At 37.8% G+C, this 23,196-nt stretch overlaps 1 protein-coding gene across 1 annotated transcript; it reads right to left on the bottom strand.

The window, feature by feature from the left end:
- Positions 1–1,930: 1,930 nt before the first annotated feature.
- On the bottom strand, positions 1,931–17,143 carry LOC110062740 (tachykinin-like peptides receptor 99D). The gene is made up of 2 exons (XM_020769689.2): positions 16,668–17,143; positions 1,931–3,885 (listed from the first exon to the last, which is right to left on the bottom strand). Exons 1-2 carry the CDS (start codon positions 16,918–16,920, stop codon positions 2,894–2,896), a joined length of 1,245 nt encoding a protein of 414 aa, XP_020625348.2. The 5' UTR covers positions 16,921–17,143; the 3' UTR covers positions 1,931–2,893.
- Positions 17,144–23,196: the final 6,053 nt, after the last annotated feature.

Below are 23,196 nucleotides of genomic sequence, written 5' to 3'. Positions count from 1 at the left end.
TGCTTGGAAGAGCAAAAAAATATTGTTCAAAAAGCATTAGTCTGATATAGGCAAACTAGGCCAGGGACTGAGTTCTTGTGATTGCACAATAACAAGCTGATGACTTAAAATCTCAATTGCTCGGATCCCATCAGTTAGGATTATTATCCATTGTTTATTTTAGTGGTCAAAGTATTCTCCAGGTCCCCTCTTAGAATCGTAGCATCAATTCTTGACACAAGACCAACAGATCCTTCTACATCGAGAGCAAATGCACTGTGATAATATTTATCATAGTCCACATTGTCTTTCATCCTCCTTCAGATCCGACCAGAGTCTTAAGTTGTTACTGATCATTAACATGATACTGGATCCTATTTCTAGTGAGAAAATTCACAACATATCTCTTTCCCCATTCCCATCGCTCTCGAAATGCAGACTGGCTAGTAGGCTAAACGGATGAATTCCACTAACACTCGCCTGTACTTTCTGCTCGATAGAACATAAATCCAAGGGTTTACAAACGAATTTGCCAGCGCAAGCGCCACGGTGAAGTCTCGAAAGGGAGTGCCAAAGTTTAGAATGGGGAAGCCATACTGATTCAGAACGTAGGAGACTTCTGTGGGAAACCAACACACTGTCAGCGTTGCGGATGTGATTGCACACATTCTATGTAACAGACGTTTTTCTATTTTACCTCGATTTTGTCGTAGGACGCTTAACTTGTTTATTCTAACAAATATGTGAAGGAAGGCGGCCCAAGTAATGACCGTAGGAAGGAAATATGTGAACGAAACATAGAGAATAATAACTGCAGTCTCCACGCTTTTCTCGAGAGGCAAAGAAATGAAGTAACATGAATGCTGAAAATATCTCACGTAAAATAGCTTATAACATTGCAGGCCAAGGCAAATAAGCCAAATACATCCAATGTATTTGTAGAGTTTCCGCTGAGAGAAGGTCGTTTGATAATTCCAAGGTTTAATAAGAACATACCACCGTTCAACAGCAAGACATGCGATGGTCAGGACAGAGCCTTTCCCAAATGTAAAAATGAAGAACTTAGAAAATAACACTCGGCAGAAGATCTCGCCCGCCATACCTCCTGGTACTTGATACGAGGACATATTTATGACGTAGTTTGGGGTAATAATTATAAATAGACCTGAAAGATAAAGGAGATGGCGATTATGCAAAGTTTCGTTGAGATCTTAAGTAAACAGATTACGCTCACGATGTTCAAAATTAACTTTAAAATTAAATGACATTGGGAAGATCTATCGGATTAATAGAAACGGAGTTGAAAAAAGTTGACTATGTTTGTCAAAAAGGCCATTCCTACCCTGTTTTCTTTACTCCTTTATAACTCTGGTTTCCGAAACATAAGGTAACTACAAGAAGCGCAAGTCTCTTTCGAAGAGAAACCCCGGCTCAGCATGTTGCTAGATGCTCTACGAATTAACCGGGTCCTAAAGGACTTTTCATAACATTGACTATTTCTGGATTATCTTTTCTTACCCGTGAGCGTATCAGCGATAGCTAAGCTGTATATCAGTAAGTCGTGAGGGGTCTTAAGATTCTTTCGGTTTCTTTTCATTGCCAAACAGAACACCAAGTTACTGGTGAAAGCGAGCACTGAAATTATACCGTAAACCATATTAAAAATGGTTCCTCTCTCGGCGATTCCTTTATCCTTGCTTGACATGCAATATCTGTCGGTGTGGTTGTTGTCGTGAACAGAAAGTGTATAGTTTGACATTTTGCTGAACTTCCCTCTTCTGCCATGAAAGATACTTTCCTTTTTCACTAAATATATTAAATGCGCATAATGAAAGGCATGTATTTAAAGGAGTGAGGTAATTTTCATTATAGACGCACAACACGACAAAAATCAATGTAAAACCGGTGGGTTGAAGCTAGTAAACAGGAACTGCAAGACACATTATTCACTGTAAGAACTAAAAGGCCATTGACGTATGTAACACACTTTTATTTGGTTAATATGTCTGGTATTGCACATGTCGGAGATAACATCTACAGGGTGCTTCTGATATTTTTACAGTTCAGTGCACTCTTCATCTCTTAACTCTTTATGTTACTGGCAGGATTTTTCTACTTAGAAAATGAATACGTGATGAACATCAATTGTTAAATTCTTTACGTAACATAGTTAACATAAACAACGCTTATTTCATGATTCATTTGAATATCAACTTTTGATAATGTCATTTAAATCTCCTTTTATTTTTAATAGAAAAAGTGAGCTAACTAATTTGTGAATCGTGGCTGGTAACTGTAAAATTAAATTTACATTTTGCATTGAAGCTTTAAGAATAGTTAATCTTTTAGCTCAAGTGCTGTGGCTCAAAGTTTTGCAATAGTGACAAATTGTAATTTTCAAAGCGTCAATAGCACTATAATTGATTTCAATACGCTCTTTTAATTTTGAGAGAGAAAGTAAACGGAAGCGCTAAAACCAAAACAAAAACAGCCGTCTCACTTGGACTATTAAAAAATGGGAAAATATTTCAAAGGAAAAAAATCTGTAGATTCAGAAACTTTAACAAATATTTGAAAGTTCAAACTTTGAAACTTTTTCTTTCGAAAATTTAAGGTGGCTCTGAACACCATGCACAGAATTTTGAAAGAAGTTGCCTCTTATCCTGCTTATAAAAATTTGATAATGCGATGATTGCAACGTGATAAAGAGTGGCTATAATCATTAATCGAAATCCAAGTCTTGGAAAGTGCTGGAAACTGTTGCAGCCACGTTTAAATTTCTCTGGTATTGTCAGTCTATGATTTCTTCGATCTGTGGTTAATTCTCTTGCCATTATGGGGCTATCTGAGTGCTACTTTCAGAATAATAGCAGCCGAGAGGAATCTCTCCATGAAAGAACACGAATGAACATTGTTATATGCTCGCTTCAGCCCGACTTGAGACCACTCGATCACTTAGCACCTCTTCTGTTTGACTGGCTTCAGAGCAAGCGGTGTTGCTCAAATAAGTCTCGGCCGACAAGCTTAAACTTGAGTCCTCTGGCGCCCGACGTACTCTAAGAACATATGGACCATCAACCAGATTGCCAGTTGAGCTTCTTTGGTCAGGATCACCTGAAAATGAATATCTTAATTTCCTGTTTGGCACCAAACCAAAGCACAAACTGCCGATTTTGGAGTTTGTCATGTTAAATTTCACGCAGCAGAGAAGTCGAACAAATTCTCTTCTGTATTCCCTGTTACTGAGGCAATAAATCCACGGATTGAAGCAGGAGTTAGACATTGCCAAAATACTTGTAAATAAGTAGAATTCAAAAGGAAGCTTCAAAATGTCAAACTTATACAGGATGAAAAAAGTTTCCGCTGGAAACCAAGATAATGTTAAGAAGAAGGCTGCCAAGGCGCACATGCGCAATAGGCGTTTGGTGGCTTTGTTGTTGTTCAGATGACGACGAATGTTAGGCTGGCGCATGTGCGTCCAGATTTGTCCAAAGGTCACCCAGGTAACGATACTTGGTATGTAGAACGTGACGATCACGTGAATTAGAATAAGGATCCGTTCAGCCTTTTCTCCATAAAATGGCGTGACGAATGTGCAAAGGCCATCTTCTACTGCAGTGATAAAGAGTTCATTGATCTGAGTTATGGCGGCAGAGGCCCAGATCAAAGTAATGTAAAGATACAAACGTCGTTTGCTGAAGGCTGTTTTGTAGCGTATCGGCTTTACAATCGAGTACCAACGATCTATAGCCAGGCACATGATCGTGGAAGTTGAAGCTTTGCCAAAAATGAAAAGGATGTAGGTTGAGCCAATTAAACGACAGTAAATCTCTCCTGCCAACCCGTGGGGGTAAGGGAAGGTTTTTCTGTCGATTACGTAATCTGGTGTGACAACAAGGAATATTCCTGTTAAATTTAAGAAAGGAAAAAAATAATTATTTTATTTTCAGACACAACTTTTCGCTGTTAGTCATAAAAGAAGCAAATAAAAATAATAATTTAAGCTGTTAACCTTTCTGATCAATGTTCTCAGTTGTCTAAAGTGTTGTTTTCCGACAAAGTCATTGATAGTCCATTATAACTTATAATTTGGGGAGCAGGAATGGCGCAGTGGTGAGAGCGTTCGCCTCCCGCCAATGTAGCCCTGGTTCGATTCCGGCCCGGTGCCATACGTGAGTTGAGTTTGTTGTTGGTTCTCGCCTTGCTCCGAGGGTTTATTTCGGGTTCTCCGGTTTTCCTCCCTATACAAAAGCTAACATCTCTAAATTCCAATTCGACCAGGATAGAGGACCTGCATGAAAACCAGCTAGGGCCGATGTGGCTTCCTCTCTAAATATAATATTGTAAGTGTTCCTAAAAAGCTGAAAGCACCCAATGTGGATATCCATGGGCACGGCGGAAAAACCGCTGATTGGCTGAGAAATCCGTTGTCTTAGAGCATGTGCATGAGCAGCGGTTTTTCCGCGGTGCCGATATCCATCATTTTCTAGGTGTTTGTATTCATCACATATGCCGTCGTATAGTGTATTCACCTGCAAAGGTGGAGGACTGAACAAATTTTCAGGTCTACAAAGCTAACAGATATATGTCATATGGTAAAATAGAGAAGACAAGCAAAATGATGTTTTTTTTGTGGTAAAGTTTGAACGTTTGATCTACAAAAAGGAAACAATGCCATCGATAAACCATTACAACTTATGATTTTTTACAAAGAATAGGATTACAATTTCCACTCTCAACCGTGTTTATCATTGGTGCTGAAACGGAAGTTCAAGTAATTATCGTACAATCTCACACAGCATACCTGTGAGCATGTCAGTAACAGCCAAGCTACCAATAAGAATGTTATATGCCTTTTTTAACATCGACCGCTTCATAAATATCACCAAACAAAGAAGCAAGTTGCCAAAAAATGAAAGGCTGGCAATAATTCCAAACGACGTTTTCATCACTACTCCGTAGTCCTTGGCTTCAACAGAAATATGGCTTGAATCATTATGAAGAGTAATGTTATCTCCACAGTAAAGTGCATTTGTTGAGTTGTTCATCATTCTCAATTTCGTCTCAGCAAAAGGTAATTCAATTTGTCTTGAGGATGCTTCGTACTAAACGTCGTTTTAGAGTCGGTAGGCAAACACGTCTTCAGTGCCTTATGAATATGAAGGTGCCAGCTATTTGCAAGCTTTGCTATGATTTGTTCAGGCGAACTTTGCTTTGGCACTTGTCAAAAATCATGATAAAGATCTGTTCAGTATTGTACATAAAGTTAAAGAAATGACAAAAATCTGTCTACACTATAGCTCTAGAGCTTGTGACCAAAGACGAAAAAATAATATTTACATTTGGAAGACAACTTCTCACGATAAAACTTTTATTGATGTGTAATGAGAGAAAAGCTGGAAAAAAAGCTTTGTTCAATGTGTAACGAGAGGAAATGAAATCAAAATTTTACGTACGCGTCAAACGAAGTGAACATATTTTTGCAGGCAAACTGAATATAACTTTTGGGTTGAAATTAAATATAACCTTGGCAAGATACTATAAAAGAAAATTTCATTAGGAAACAATTGACTTTTTTCCAATATCTTAACTCTGTACCAGTGAATCATTTTAATATATAAAACATTGGTTCATCCCAAATACTCTGACGACGAAACCCTAAAGTGATGCGGCTTTTGTAAAGGATTACTGAATCTGTTTGAAATAATATTGTAACACTGATGGATTCAAACTCCAGTGACACATCAGATGTAATTTATGTGGCAAATCGGAGTTTCCCAGCAACGTCGATTCCACACAAAAATAAATATGTCATCCATTATCTAAAAGAATTGCGTTACAATGACAGTTTTGTCAAGTTTCTATATCCTCCACAATTATTGGTATTCCTCTAGAAACCATAACGTGTACATAAAGATAGTAAAATCCAGACTGCCAATTCAGAAATAATTTCTTTAGCCAATTCCGTATCTAAGATATATTGCCGGCCTGTTTTATCCTAAACCACAGGAGTACAACACTTATTGCAATACTTCACGATAACAAAATAGAATCCCGATTTCTCGAACCCTCATTTTTTCGAACTTCCCGACAACTCGAACCAAAAGTAGTTTCCCCTCCTCGGTCGAACACTGTAATTTTAACCCCGATTTCTCGAACTATCCGATTTTTTCGAACCAATTTTCGTTTCCCTTGTTGGTTCGAAAAATCGGGATTCCACTATATGTTTTTTAAATTTTTTAATTTCGATCGTGCGTCATGTTTACAGACGCAGTGACGTTAACTAAGTTAAAATAAAACTGAATATGATGAACTCAACTGTACAATACAGCAAAATGAATAACTTACAGTAGCACATAAATAATCGCATCACTACTGAGTTTCGCTTACAAGGCTAGCAATAGATTCAAGCTACCCCTTTGAGTTAATCTGAGTGTGTCGTGTTTAAAGCCGTGTTCATTTGGTTTTCCCTAAAGCAATTTTACCAGATTGTTATCTAGTTCAAACTTCTATTTCTCAAAAGAAATAATCCAAGTTATTGTTAAATGTAATTGTTACTTTATCGAAACAGGGTAGTTTAAATTATGAATTAATCGAAAGAATTACAAATTAATTTCAAGATTTGGTTTGGTTTGTCGATTTATTCTTTTGTAACTGAGTGTTATGTTTTGGCCCTTTTGGCAAAGTAATTTTGTATAGTATTGAAGCAATCTGAAAACCAACTAAACTATAAAGTTATATTAAAGTAATTTTGCAATCATATTATTAACTAACCCTAACCCAAACAGTTGCCGATTTGGAGGCCTTGCTTAATACCAAAAAAAATATATATCATCAAGTGATCCATGTAGTCAGTTACAGCAACATACAGACACACGTACACGAAACAAACCTGTTAAGAATGGGTGACTGTTAGGATCGAGAAACGCCGGTCAACGTCCCATTTGACAAATCGCTCATATTTTGCCCAAAGATACCCTTAGGTGACCTAATTCTAAAAATCATATTTAAAGGTTCCAGCGAATTTTTATTTTTCAGAAATTCGCGAAAATTTGAAAGCGCGGTCAAAGTGCGGTTTTTCGTGTAATAAAATGACCGAAATAAGGTGCGAGGACGAAGCGCTGCTTAAGTCTTAAAATAACCTCAATTGACTTCAAACTTCACACAAATGTGGAACAACCACTCTGAGTTACTCCTCGCTTTAAACTAATCTCAGATATGTTGATATAGTGGTTTTCCGAACCATTTTAAAAACAGCTATGAAGCGTGTGAAAAATAACTGCAAAATATAGGTCATGTTTAACAGCATAAAAATGCATCTGGTACCTCACTTTCCGATTATTTTACTTTACAGCCTTAAAATATCATTATTAAAGATATACCATGCCAAGTTTCATGCTCGAACTCGCAGTATTTCCCTTAGTGAAAAACGAAAATCTATGTCAATGTGTTGGGCGCAAATAACACAATAATTATGCACGAACCAGAGACAAATCAATTTCAATGGCGAAAGTAAAAGGCTATCATTAATTAGAATCCCGTCAATTCACTGCTATCAGTAGAGACATAATGTCCACTGCATAAAAACTGTTTTTAGACGTTTTCGAACCATTGCGCGTTAACTTTGTTTAATTTCGTGTCCGCCGTCATGTCTAGTTTGTCATCGCGTGTATTTCCTTAATGTCAACAACGCGTGAATGGTTGTCATAACAAACGCAAGAGATTTCCTGGAAACTTAATGTTTTCGATTCACCAAAACGCTTTAAGTTCGTTAAGACACAATAATGGGTCAACTTGGAATGCTGTTTAGCATCAAGGACGTTAAAGGACTGTAAATTAATCGAGTTGAAATATCTTGAAGCAAATCAAAATCGCGCCCTTATTCTAATTTGGTAAACAGCCGATCTCCGTTCAAGTTCAAGAAGTCGAGAGGTTAATCCGGCAATGTATTACCGGTACAACAACAAAATCAAACCGAGGTCATCAAAAGTGTAAGTTTAAAAGTGTAGTGGCAAGTTCCAAATAAATTTCGCCTATATAAATTGGAAACAAGATGTGAAACGGTCTGACCCGAAACAAATAAACAAAATATTAATACGACTAATTTAACCCGAAAATGTTACAGAAAACATACCTAAAAGCCGTCGATTCCCCTCGATACCACTCCGCATTGCCTTAAAGAGCCCAAGCTTTCTGCTGTAAGAATCAGGGGCCTCACGAATCTGTATTTATTATATCGGCAACCATGCTGCGTGGCTGATATTCGAGACGCAGTAAAAGTTGTCATACAACCGTACGAGCAGCCCAGTCACGCTTTCGCTGCTCTTGCGCAAATGTTCAACATTTCGCAACTTACATAAACCGACTACAAGTTTAAAGTAGTGACAGCAGGTTATAAAATGCGCTTTTTAAAGCTGTCCTATCGAGGAACAATTATTTCTTGTTTTTGAATGGCTCTTAGTTGTAGCTACAGTCGGGGAGGGGGGGAGAGGGTATTCCCGTAAATTTCGGATATCCATCACGAGCCAGAGCTAACCGGAAGCTCAAATATTTGCCAGGTCTGGTTGCTATGGGGTGACGTCATTTATCTGTTATGTTGCTGTCATCGCAAGAACGTTGCGGTTCTATTGTGGTTTCGCGATAATTGCTTTCAATGAGAGAAATTAATTGTGTACAAAAGTAACCTGGTTATTTTCAGATATGATCTGGCCACACAATTGATATTTTATAATAAATTTTCACAACGCGGGAATATTGCGCGGTCATATATACTAAAGACTTCGACTTCGAATGAACCCGTCATCGGTCGTTGAAAACGGACACAAAACGAGATATGCCTCTGAGTTAGAAGATATGGTATTTCTGCTGACGCATTTGTGCGAAATTGAGCCAGTTTCCAATCGAATTTGCCTCGAGGAGTGACAGAAGATGCGCGGGTTTTCTTTTCACGGGAAGGGCAACAAAGAAGCGGCCCTGCCTGTTCACTTTGATTGGTTGTCGCTTAAACCATAAAACAGTTGTTGAAAGCCAGACGAAAGCGCCAGCCACGATTGATTTATACATGAATTCATTCACCCAAGAACGACGGAGAGAACCAAGAAAGTTTCTTCAGCTAGCGCTGCCCATGAACTACCTCCTAGACCATCAAATCAAGACGACAGCTTCAAAACTCAACAAGCCGAACGCACCAAGTAAAGTCATCCGATTAATCCTTTATTATGTCACAACTTACACGTATTGTCATGCTTTTAGATTGTATGGGGACTAGATAGCTACTAAAATGTTAAATCACTATTTTTGTTCGTGGGTTAGACCCTAGACTGAAGTCGCTGGTACACTAGTCTTCTAAAAGACAAAAATCACCATATAGCCACATATCATCCTCGCAGTATTTCTACGTTGCCGAGTGCTACAGGATATTTTACAAAAGCCATGTAATTTTTTAGCAATGCGCGACATCATAGGAACATGTTACATATCCTTTCTGGTTCACCCAGGCTGAAGTCCATGTAATACAGTTGCTGAGTGCTTCGGGATATGTAACAAAATCGCCATAATTCTTTATCCGTCGTGCGTGACATTATAGGAACATGTTACATATCCTTTTCTGGTTCACCCAGGCTGAAGTCCATGCAATACAGTTGCTGAGTGCTTCGGAATATGTAACAAAATCGCCATAGTTCTTTATCCGTCGTGCGTGACATTTTAGGAACATGTTACATATCCTTTCTGGTTCACCCAGGCTGAAGTCCATGCAATACAGTTGCTGAGTGCTTCGGAATATGTAACAAAATCGCCATAGTTTTTTATCCGTCGTGCGTGACATTATAGGAACATGTTACATATCCTTTCTGGTTCACCCAGGCTGAAGTCCATGCAATACAGTTGCTGAGTGCTTCGGGATATGTAACAAAATCGTCATAGTTTTTTTATCCGTCGTGCGTGACATTATAGGAACATGTTACATATCCTTTCTGGTTCACCCAGGCTGAAGTCCATGCAATACAGTTACTGAGTGCTTCGGGATATGTAGCAAAATCGTCATAGTTATCTATCCGTCGTGCGTGACATTATATATCCTTTCTGGTTCACCCAGGCTGAAGTCCATGCAATACAGTTGCTGAGTGCTTCGGTATATGTAACAAAATCGTCATAGTTCTTTATCCGTCGTGCGTCACATTATAGGAATATGTTACATATTTTTTTCTGGTTCACCCAGGTTGAAGTCCATGCAATACAGTTGCTGAGTGCTTCGGGGTATGTACCAAAATCGTCATAATTATTTTTCCGTCGTGCGTGACATTATAGGAACATGTTACAGATCCTTTTCTGGTTCATCCAGGCTGAAGTCCATGCAATACAGTTGCTGAGTGCTTCGGGATATGTAACAAAATCGTGTAGTGATTTTTCCGTCGGGCTGTTTCCAGAATCGCTTGGCATTTCTCGTAAACAATTAGATTATGTACTCGAGAAATTCTATCGCTCTTGAGAGCTTTGTCATAATTTTTGAGATAATTTCCTAACTGCCCATAACATAAACTGATTTTCAAAGTGTCGGTGCACATGATCTTCGAATTCGACTACTAGAAAATTCAGATTATTTTTGGAATCGCTGAGCAACAAACAGGTATACAGAGAATACCCTAAACAGGTTTGAATCAGGCTTTCCGTGGAAAATCTGAGAACTTTTCTGACTCGCAGGCATTTCTAGGCTGCCGGGCATAGTCACTTCGCTTACTGAATAGCAGTGATAACTGAGATTAGCGAAAACGTTTCATCTATACGTGCTCCGTAGCTTTACAAGAGTAAGAAATGTATCAAAGCGTCTAAGTTTTAAACTGGCGTTTGCGCACCAACCTAGAAAACACATCTTTTCAACGTTATTTTTTCTTTTAATCCAAATTCTTCACGTCAGTCGCGCGATTTCCCGAATCGCCGACTATTAAAATGTTTTGTATCTTTCTGACACGATGGAATTGTGTTAAAGTAAATAGAATTTCACACTTTAGGATTATGACACATTCGTGCAAAACTTGACGCGTTTTGTGGAACATAAACGATCACCGACAGGGATATGACTACACTGGAATGTTGTAAGCCACTGGATATCCCGTGGAGATGTAGGACTAAAAGTTCTACATCTCCACGGGATCCCAGGTCTGTTTTTAGGTTGCTAAGAACGTCTGGCTCGTTATGATTGTTCCTCGATAGGACAGCTTTAAAAAGCGCATTTTATAACCTGCTGTCACTACTTTAAACTTGTAGTCGGTTTATGTAAGTTGCGAAATGTTGAACATTTGCGCAAGAGCAGCGAAAGCGTGACTGGGCTGCTCGTACGGTTGTGTGACAACTTTTACTGCGTCTCGAATATCAGCCACGCAGCATGGTTGCCGACATAATAAATACAGATTCGTGAGGCCCCTGATTCTTACAGCAGAAAGCTTGGGCTCTTTAAGGCAATGCGGAGTGGTATCGAGGGGAATCGACGGCTTTTAGGTATGTTTTCTGTAACATTTTCGGGTTAAATTAGTCGTATTAATATTTTGTTTATTTGTTTCCGGTCAGACCGTTTCACATCTTGTTTCCAATTTATATAGGCGAAATTTATTTGGAACTTGCCACTACACTTTTAAACTTACACTTTTGATGACCTCGGTTTGATTTTGTTGTTGTACCGGTAATACATTGCCGGATTAACCTCTCGACTTCTTGAACTTGAACGGAGATCGGCTGTTTACCAAATTAGAATAAGGGCGCGATTTTGATTTGCTTCAAGATATTTCAACTCGATTAATTTACAGTCCTTTAACGTCCTTGATGCTAAACAGCATTCCAAGTTGACCCATTATTGTGTCTTAACGAACTTAAAGCGTTTTGGTGAATCGAAAACATTAAGTTTCCAGGAAATCTCTTGCGTTTGTTATGACAACCATTCACGCGTTGTTGACATTAAGGAAATACACGCGATGACAAACTAGACATGACGGCGGACACGAAATTAAACAAAGTTAACGCGCAATGGTTCGAAAACGTCTAAAAACAGTTTTTATGCAGTGGACATTATGTCTCTACTGATAGCAGTGAATTGACGGGATTCTAATTAATGATAGCCTTTTACTTTCGCCATTGAAATTGATTTGTCTCTGGTTCGTGCATAATTATTGTGTTATTTGCGCCCAACACATTGACATAGATTTTCGTTTTTCACTAAGGGAAATACTGCGAGTTCGAGCATGAAACTTGGCATGGTATATCTTTAATAATGATATTTTAAGGCTGTAAAGTAAAATAATCGGAAAGTGAGGTACCAGATGCATTTTTATGCTGTTAAACATGACCTATATTTTGCAGTTATTTTTCACACGCTTCATAGCTGTTTTTAAAATGGTTCGGAAAACCACTATATCAACATATCTGAGATTAGTTTAAAGCGAGGAGTAACTTAGAGTGGTTGTTCCACATTTGTGTGAAGTTTGAAGTCAATTGAGGTTATTTTAAGACTTAAGCAGCGCTTCGTCCTCGCACCTTATTTCGGTCATTTTATTACACGAAAAACCGCACTTTGACCGCGCTTTCAAATTTTCGCGAATTTCTGAAAAATAAAAATTCGCTGGAACCTTTAAATATGATTTTTAGAATTAGGTCACCTAAGGGTATCTTTGGGCAAAATATGAGCGATTTGTCAAATGGGACGTTGACCGGCGTTTCTCGATCCTAACAGTCACCCATTCTTAACATATCTGTGATAGCAAGGTTCAAAACGAGTAGGTTGTAAGTCTTTAGTAACAATTGACGTCGCTTGCAGATAGCCATGCTTAGAAGCAAATTACCCACGAAAGAAAGAGCTGCAATGCTCCCAAACAAAAATTTAAAAGCGTCAATTTTGTATTGATATTGTCGCGTCGGGTGAAGTGAACTTTCGTTCCCATTTGAGCTGTTTGAAGGAAACTTTGCCTCTAAGCTGAAGATCTCACGATTCATTCTCTTGTTTTTAGAGTTAATGTGAATATGTTTTTTGTCTCGTCTTTAAAATGAGCGGTTAGAGTTCTTATTAAAAGGCGGAATCCTTGTGATTGACAGAAATGTCACATCGTACAGCTGCCTCTGTGTAAATATCCCGGTCTTTTACGACTTAAAGGTGTAAATGGAGCAAATTGCAGTTAGGATTAAAACAGAATTTAAAACATTAAAAGAGGCAAATCTGCTGACAATTTACTTGTAATTCTTTCAGTGTGGTTTATCCGTTCCTTAAAGGTTAATCCATCATTCACCTTATAAACCCAAGTAGAAACAAGAAATTAGAAAAGAAAAGAAATTTATACTAGCTTGTCCAATATTTTATGTAACTGTGTGGCGCCTCCTTTACTTTGCGTGTTAGAAGAAGGATGCTTGCGTTTTTATAATAAATATGGTTGTGTCATACTACTCTGTAAATGCAAATTAAAATAAAGGCTATGTACGGATGTATGTCAGCCGAGTACTTACTGCCTTCCCTCATATATATGTAATTTGCACCAACTGCGCATGAGCTACTCGGCACTAAGTAAGTGAGTAAGTAAGTACGGAAGTCAGTGAGTGAGTGCTTGAGTGAATGAGTGAGTGAGTCAGTCAGTCAGTCAGCCAGTCAGCCAGTCAGCCAGTCAGCCAGTCAGCCAGTCAGCCAGTCAGCCAGTCAGCCAGTCAGCCAGTCAGCCAGTCAGCCAGTCAGCCAGTCAGCCAGTCAGCCAGTCAGCCAGTCAGCCAGTCAGCCAGTCAGCCAGTCAGCCAGTCAGCCAGTCAGCCAGTCAGCCAGTCAGCCAGTCAGCCAGTCAGCCAGTCAGCCAGTCAGCCAGTCAGCCAGTCAGCCAGTCAGCCAGTCAGCCAGTCAGCCAGTCAGCCAGTCAGCCAGTCAGCCAGTCAGCCAGTCAGCCAGTCAGCCAGTCAGCCAGTCAGCCAGTCAGCCAGTCAGCCAGTCAGCCAGTCAGCCAGTCAGCCAGTCAGCCAGTCAGCCAGTCAGCCAGTCAGCCAGTCAGCCAGTCAGCCAGTCAGCCAGTCAGCCAGTCAGCCAGTCAGCCAGTCAGCCAGTCAGCCAGTCAGCCAGTCAGCCAGTCAGCCAGTCAGCCAGTCAGCCAGTCAGCCAGTCAGTCAGCCAACCAACCAGCTGGCTGGCTCGTTCTTATCCAACCCCTGATTTATCCATGTTATTGAACGAGCTTGTTCGGTCCGTATTGGTGAAATACTGGTCGAGTGCTTTTACAGTTTATAAGGTCATGGACCAAGCCACATAAGCATTTATGACAATGACAGTTTGAACTTTCGTGTAAGTTACACTCAAATGGCCCTCGAGAAATGAAGAAAGAGATTTCTACTTAACGAAAAACTGTTCCTTTTTGTCCAATGTTCGGAAAAAGTAACTACCAGAAAAAAAAAATGCTAGTTCATGAGCTGTCCATCTTAAAGTCCGTGTTGCAAAATTTGGACAGCACAGGGAACCAATCAGGATTCTTCTTTTCATCTTAGACCAATTCGGCCAGTCAATAAATTTTAGCATATATGCACCATTTTTAAGAAATGATCTTCAGTCTTGCTTTGGCAGTACAAAAATTTATAATTATGTATCTTAGCAAAACGCAAATTGATTAATCAAAGTAAAGTTGTTTGGATGTATCCTATACTTGGGATCCCATCGACCTGTTTTTGTTTAAAACATGCGAAGCTGTAGTAATCAAAAAACACACACCGGAAAAATGGTCAGCAGTTTGGAAAATCACTGAGGTTTAAAAATCGCCCTTGAATAACACTTTTGAGGACGTGAAGTCAATTTGTCAACAAATACCTTAAATACCGGCTTCCGATTGGTTGCAAACGGATCAATTTATCCCAAATTGTATCGATAGCTGAGCAATTTAAAAATTTTAATTACATCGGTCGCGTTTGAGCAATGGAGTCAGCTCTTGGTAAGGAAAGCGTCCCAGATAAAACTTCCAGGTTTTCCGCGCAGGCAAATAAAAGAAGAAGAAGAAGCCGCAGTAAACAAAAGCAAGAAAAAATCAACCGAAACTTGCTCCGCACATACTTGGCGTGGACTGAATCAGCGTCATGTTGGGAATCTGGGACTTACTCATCTTTGTGGCTCGTTTGCAAAAGAAAAAAAAATGTTTTAGGAAGAACTTGGCGAAACGTAAAGAATTACAGTTAGAAAACTAAGATATTTAATCCCAGCGTGGCTTCATTTTAACAACCCTCTATAAAAAGCTAATAAACAGTAGTTTCTTTGATAGAAACTTGTATTTGCGGTTGCCGTATCATTAAAAGGAGATTGGTCTTTTTTTCTCGAAACAAGTAGGGATTAATTGTATTTGTGAACAGATCAGGCTTTTTTTAAAAGCCCGATCAGCTCACGCGTAAAATAGTCCCTAATTGTCTCGAGAAAAAAGACCGTTTTCCAGTACATATGGAATCCATTTATATTACAGTCCTCTAAACTTCTCCGGCTTGGACTTACTTTGTTTCTGCATCTGCAGCTAAGTAAACATGTCATCAAGGTTTTACTTCTTAAATGGTGTATGTACATGTAATATTCACTTCGATTCATTTTTGGCAGGTAAACAGAAAGTTGTCTTTATAGAAACCCGGTCATAATCTCCTCCCTTCGTTGATTTCAATATAAACAGCGTATCATTCAAAGTACTCGAGTCAATATGCTCGGGGCATGTTTTAGTGCAGCTTACAGTCCTGCTGTTTCTGTCCATGCTAGAAATATCGTTGTTAATATTGCAATCTCCTCTTTCATCAATACGTCAAAGAGAGAAGTTGTGAAAGCGGACGGTGATATATGGAAATGTTTAAACGAAAGCTGCTGTATTGCACGGAAACAAACATGTCCTTGACAAGCGACATTTAGAGTTTTGGCACATGCTGAGTGATGTTTGGTTATATAAGAAATAACTTTACAACAAAGATGCATAACATTTGCTATAAAGGACAGTCCGTCAGAATTTAAAAAAATAAGCGTAACGTATATATGAGAAAAGAATTGCGATGTCTGCAGATTTCGTTGCAAGATAGAGCAGAATGTCGCTTAGGGAAGGAGAACCTGCTGTACGTGTCAGATACAATCATGACATTTATGATTTTCATTGTTAAAGTCAGCACAATGATGATATAGCACGATTTATTTGTTTCGTCGATTAAACACGCTTAGGTTTTACTGAGTACACCCTTGGAATGCTGATATTTCATCTCTTACTTAGAAATAATAAATTGATTCGTTCAGTTCAGTATTAAAACGGACAATCGATGAAGCAGTAATGAGCATTTGTGTCTTGGTGAAAAGAAAGTGTTGACTCTTATTGAGCGGCGTGAAGGCGCCAATTGGGTTTTACTTTTCTAAGAGCATATGGATGTTTGAATTTTCTTTCTCACGCCTTAATTCAAAAATCTTGCCATTACTATATACATTTAACTGGAATTTAGATGTCCTTTGAAAATGTATGTTAAATTTAACAGTACCTGTGTGCATGGAATACACCAAAACTTCCCAAGTCCACTTTCTTTCCGAAATCAAGACACTTTTTTGTTGGTTGATATACTGAATATATTTTTTTAACCACCATCTTGTTTTAATTTTCATGTTACTTGTAAAATTTATATTGCGTGAAATTTCCAGCGATAGATACACACTCTTTAAGTAAGTTCTCTTTACTAACCTGTTAGCATGTCCGTAACGGCGAGACTTAAAACAAGCATGTTATACGTCTTCGAGAGCATTGATCGACGTCTGCAGATTGCCACGCAAAGGAGAAAGTTGCCAAGGATAGAAACAATTGCTATGCCACCGAAGACAAATTTGTAAACATCGCCAACGTTATAGTCAACCTTGTCGTGGTATGGTCGAGTAGGACGAACAAAGGAGTCGTTGGAGGATGCGCTTGACTTCAAAGTGCGGATTGTGGCGTTCATCTTTCAAGCGATGTATGAATCGCCGTCAAATCAGGTCCGTAAGTCTCCAGGTCGGATAACGACTTCAGCGCGCAAGTAACCAGTAGCTGGTTTTATTTATTGATCGTACACCTGCCTGCATGTGTTTGATAGTTTGTTATCAGGTGACCTTGTCAGATAATGTGTTTTACTTAATTTTTATTTGTTGTTCAAAATTAAACGTGCTATTCTTAGGGATTTTCCTTCCGCCCTGAATACATTCCACACAAATTATTCTCCTTGGCCATATACTATTTATGTGTTTTTTCCCTGACTAATAATGACTTTCATTTTATGTTTCATGACTAATAATGACCTTAATTTTATGTCGCAGTTCTATTTCTTTAGTAATTTTGACTAATATTTGGCTTCGTATTATTACAAAACCTTTTTCTTGAGAAATATTTTTCTTTAAGAGTAACGATTCAGTGAGAAGGGACGTACTTTAAGGCTAGAAACACTGCATACAGTAATCCACGATGTATTTTTCTGTTCTTCCTTTCAGTTCAAGAGTGATGTGACGTATATTTTCAGAATTTTATATTATTGCCATAGCCTATCCCAGTAGCGAAATAAGATGATTTAATCAACTTAAACGAGGAAACTTTAAGTGGTACAAGTGGTATCTTTCTTATGAATCTGATTTTATTAATATCGATATGTTTTCTTTAACCCCTGAGTACTTTCAATAACCTCTTGTTTTGAAGATAAAACATTTATTTATCAGAGGCAAACTTGCTGCGCGGTGTTAGTTTGAACTTTTATTGAATTTCAGTTTTCCTTTGGTCATCGGAAATGCATAGCTTGCGTTTGATCCGTCATCAATTTGAAATTTTCTTCCCTTGAACTTAATTTGCTCCCTTATTTACAAACTCTGTGACTCTATGGCGACGAGCATCACGTGGACGTCAAAAGGCGAAAACGCGTCAAAAAGCGAAAGGAATGTAAGAATTGCGAGGAATGGAAGTGAAGGACAAAAACTTTCTCAAATGTTTTAGACGCTGTATACATGGCGATATAATAAAACGGTACGGCGAAACAACAAAGCACGAGTGTTTGTGTTGTAACTCCGTCACAACGCCCCCAGCCCAATCATAGCGCACATTGTCCAATATTTATTATAAAAATAATTAGCAGATATCTTATGGTTAAAGGGGTAGAACAAACAGCGCAACTATAGTTCGTTATTATAATTGCAATATGGTTGGCAAAGTTATCGGGTTTTGTTTTCGTTTAGCTTGGAAATTAATCCAAACTGTTTAACCCACGAGTAGTTCTTCATTCAAAACTGGTAGTACTACAAAAACCGTGTACGATCATGATCAGCACTTGCGCTACGTTGGATCAAGGTAGATCGTGACCAGACCAAAAAATAAGAAACTATTTTTTGATAGAACAAATAGTGCAACTATCGTTCAATATTATAATTGCAATATAGTTCGCGAAGTTATCTGGTTTTGTTTTCGTTTAGCTTAGGAATATTCCAAACTGTTTAATCCACCAGTAGTTCTACATTCAAAACTGGTTTAATCTTCGTATTTGTTTGATAGAACAAATAGTACAGCTATCGTTCAATATTATAATTGCAATATATTTCGCAAAGTTATCTGATTTTGTTTTAGTTTAGCGTAGGAATAATCCAAACTGTTCAATTCACGAGTAGTTCCACATTCAAAACTGGTTTAATCTTCGTATTTGTTTGATAGAACAAATAGCGCAACTATAGTTCAATATTATAATTGCAATATGGTTCGCAAAGTTATCTGGTTTTGTTTTAGTTTTATCGTAGGAATAATCCACGAGTAGTTCTATATTCAAAACCGGTTTAATCTTCGTATTTATTTGATATAAATGAATCCCTACCGAGTATTTAATTGCATCAGTTATTTGGATTGTTTGTCTCCTCTCTCAGTAATCCATGGATTATTCAGTTCTCAGACAGGTGTCGACGTCCTTACAATAATGAAAAATTGTCGCGAACATCAAATGCTTCTGCCCTTTATTTTAAAGGATAGTTTCATGGTTTGGCGCATGTGCAAGCTATAATGTAAGACATCCAATTCTATTGTTTATAAGCCAATCAGATACGAGTAGATAACTCGTGAGTCCGGTCCAGAATAAAACGTTCTGGCCAAACAACAAATTTGATGTTCAATACTGAATTCGACATTTTCTGCGCCAATCCGTCGACATTTTCCGTGAATTTTGGGCATCAGTAATTCTGCCAACTTGTAACAACGTGTAACCGTATGGCTACAAAAAGGTTATCATTCTTCTTTCGCAAAATTATAGTCTGTGATTACTGAAAAATATGTGGTTGACACGAAAAACGAAAATGTGCTTAATACATAGAGTCGGAACATACGAAAGGAATGCTAATGAGAAAGAGAAACTGAACTGAACGAGAAATTTTCAGAGGCAACTTTTCCAACCCTCCCTTCAAAGACGTTTATATTTTTGCTTCCGAAACATTTTGTTTGTAATTTTAACATCTGTGTACTTTGAGGCTGAATGCTTAACTCCGTATGCTAAATATCATGTGATTCTTAAATCTATTTTAGTTTTTTCATTTCATTCTTCATCATCTCCACCCGAAATAACTCTAGTCTATAAAGTGGACCCACCATACATACACAACACATAAAGAGGCATAGCGTTTGTCTGTGCGTCTGCTTTTCGCTGTCTGTGTGACAATTGCAACGATTATTCCCCAGTCTCCCAACTGTTTTTGTGTATTATGGACTTGCAAAATGACACTTGTCTTATTTATTATGAAACTGATGAGTTTAATACTGAGACCAAAAGGGCCTTTTTCAGCCAGAAAATATCGTTGTACAGTTTAAAAAGTTCTCACTGACACTCTTTTTCAGTTAATGACATCATAGAAATGCGCAATCATTAATGAACAAGCTACAGGTAGCTGCATTGTCTTGATGTCACAAGTTGCCATGAGCAGGTGAAAACACCCCTGATTTTAGCTTTAAGGTTTATAACTCAAAAACGAGCCCGGTGACCTCCATTGTTATTATCGACTTGCAACCAGCAAGTTAAGATTCAACTTTTTCCCACGTTAAAAAATGTGGGAGGAAATTTAGAATCCAAGATTTATTTGCAGCTGTTTTGCTTCGGAAATGTAAATGAATATTGATAATAGTGATAAAAAATTAATGGCTTTCAACAAGTGAACGCAACGCCCCATAAGGAGTGGTTTTCAATGGAGAGGCCAATCACAAAGGACACAGACAATCCAGTGAACCAATAAAAATTAGAAGCAAATACGCAGTGAGCGAGTCACGATTAGTTTTGGTGTTAGTTCTGATGAGATGACAAAATGGGGAGATTTTTTTTTTGAACCAGTCACTAGCTTAGTGTAGGACTGTAAAATCAAAATTACTTTCCACACTTAGTCGGAACAACGTTCTGTCGCTCTATATATTTTATTTTTTGATTTGACTATAAAGTTCAGCAAACATCAAGGATTTTTAAGAGACCTGTGTGATCTCAGCTTGGTAACATGACTTACGAATCTTACCTCATTTTTTATCAATCGTCCAAGGGTAATAAGTAATTTTGTACAAAATAGAAACAGAAGTTACGTTAAAATTGTTTCAACATCAGGTTTCAGATTCTTTGTTTCACGCTGAAGCTTTTAAAACCGCTTGTTATAATATAGCTTTCTGTTTCATTAAGTCATGGTGGTTACAATCTTTTTAAGAGACATGTTAAACAACCAGGTTCATTCAAAGGCGAAAGGCAAAATATAATCGTTACAGACGGCGAGTACAAAGACAAATTCATGTTACATGTTGTCTCGAATGACCATCATTTTGTTGCTTAGCCCATAAAAATTAAAATTGTAATTATTACACGTTTTTACATGTAAGATTTTAGTTATTTTATTTCTTAGTGAAATAAGTCGACAGAAAATTACATGTTCATTTCACATATGTTACAAACAATTATTTCTAATTAGGAAACAGTAGAAATGGGGACAACTTATATAAATGCTTCTAGTTTTCTCTGAAAGATGTTTCAGTGGTGGCAAAATAAGTGTTTTCTGATCATTCCACTTAAATTAACTACAAAGAAAAAGTTATATTTAACTGAAAACATAAGGAGTTTGTCTTAGAAACGATAAATAATCTTAAAAGTAAAACATTTAATTTCTGCAAACGGAAGAAAGGAGAACTACAGCAATAGTCGATTTCCGGTAGCTATTGTCCTATTATGGTGCAAAACAAAGTTTAACATCTGGTTTGGAGATTGTTTGATTGAAGATCGTCGTTCAAATATCGTGTTGTTTGTAGTAGCAGTTTATTCAAATTTATCCAAACTTTGCCTTGTTATTTCCTCTCCGAGAGTAAACTCTTCGTTTGCAATATATAGATTTATAAAATTCAACATAAAGTTAAAACTTGATTTAATTCATGGTTAGTGATCTCAAGAACACGAAGAAAATTTAGTAGTTATGTGAATAATTATATTTATAATTATTGCATATTATTCGACGTATGCCCTATGTACAGTCCCAAATTTTTAGGAAAATGACATTTTAAATGAGTTGTGAGTGCATGCGCAAGTTTAACGAGAAAAACCAAGAATTTCCATGGACCAGAAATCAGCTATTACAGTGTAAATTGTACGAAAATTCATACATATTGCTTATGTTTTTAATGCTATTTGTTGACTAAAAAAACGCAAAGAAAATTATAGTTTCTATTAAAAAGTGTTATGATTCTTTCCCCATCTACTTAATGCAAATGCGACAAAAATTTTATCAACACCAGGTAACTACATTTAAGATGACAGTACAATAGTTTTCAATTTTGATAGGTTTTGCACTTCAGGTGTTGTAGCGTACGTGCTCATGGACATTCACGCCACTGACTACTTAACAAGCTGACAGAAACCGTGTCAAATTTTCAGTTTTAATATTCACGTAATAAGTAAGTAAGTAATAATTTACTTTAAGTCGTGACAGGGGTAGTGGGTGCCCATTCTCCCGAGCCACAGCCAAAAAACAAAAATTCAAAAAATGCGAGAATGTATTATATTACTAACCTCTACATTAGGTTTAATTCTAATTCACGTGCCTATTGCAGGTATGTATGGTAAAATCCACTGGGCTGGAATTTGACTGCCTTGGAATGATCAGAGAGTGGGATCTTAGCAGCTGCTGCAAAATGTAAAAATTTGCCCCGGGGATGTTTGTCAACCCTGTAAAAAGAGTTTGCGATAGAAAACGTGCTTTAAAGGCAAACATTAAAAAAACTGCTATAGGCAGAACGTGGCACCATTTCATAAAAGTATCTTGTAATTGAAGGTTCAGCCGGAAACTGTCTTTGTATCATCTATTCTTTTACTGAGATGAAGGAAATAAGCACGTACAGTTTTTTAATTGCTTTACAGTCCTATATAACTGACGCAGTTGGAAGTATTTGTATTTGTTAATTGAAAATTACACGCCAACGAAAAAAGAAAAAGAAAAAAGTTGCACTCTCCAACATAGCTTTTGTTCATGACTACGTCGGTTTTGTTTTAAAACGAACTTGAGTGAAAGAGGACTCGGTACATATACTGCAACTTGGGAAAAAACTTGGAAAAGGTTATTTGATTGACTTGAATCATCGGCCAAGCGGGTGAGTAGGTTCCTAATAATTGATCTTTGAAAACAGTCCTTTCTCCATCGGTGATCCGTCATTATACCAGATATCTCATAGACAACATTTATAACCCACATGATGTTGATCCGAGCCGTGGGAATCGAATCCTATCTGGGACACTGGATTACTTTCTGATTGTCCCACGCTCTTGGCGAACTAAAAACATCTCATCACTATTTCGAGCTTCATGTCTATCACCTTTACATGTGTATCATATTTATGTTATATGTAAAGCCATAATCAACTAGTCCTTGTCGCGCCATGGGACGCATGAGAGCTTATATAATTGCTGACCCTTAAAGGAGCTACGTCACGATCTGCGCATCTTGAAAAGTTTAGCCTAAATTTTTCAAGTTCGTCGTTTGTAATCCGTGTTAACCTTCTCCATCCTAAATCATCCTTGTTCCTTTATGGTTTGTCATTACCCCTATAGTGTTTTTCTATCTTAGTGAACTATTATTTTCAGGTTTCCTTCACTAAAAAGGTATTTTTGTACGCGGCCAGAATAACTCAACATACCGTAACTGAGCTCCTTCAATAAGTAGAGCTGGCTTGCTAGATGATCAATCTGAAAGGGAGACGTTCATATAGAAAG

Source organism: Orbicella faveolata, unplaced genomic scaffold (genome assembly GCF_042242905.1).
Source record: "Orbicella faveolata isolate gen_17 unplaced genomic scaffold, um_ofav_v1 contig_14, whole genome shotgun sequence".
Classification (NCBI taxonomy): Eukaryota; Metazoa; Cnidaria; class Anthozoa; order Scleractinia; family Merulinidae; genus Orbicella; species Orbicella faveolata.
This window is presented reverse-complemented; position numbering and strand designations above follow the sequence as displayed.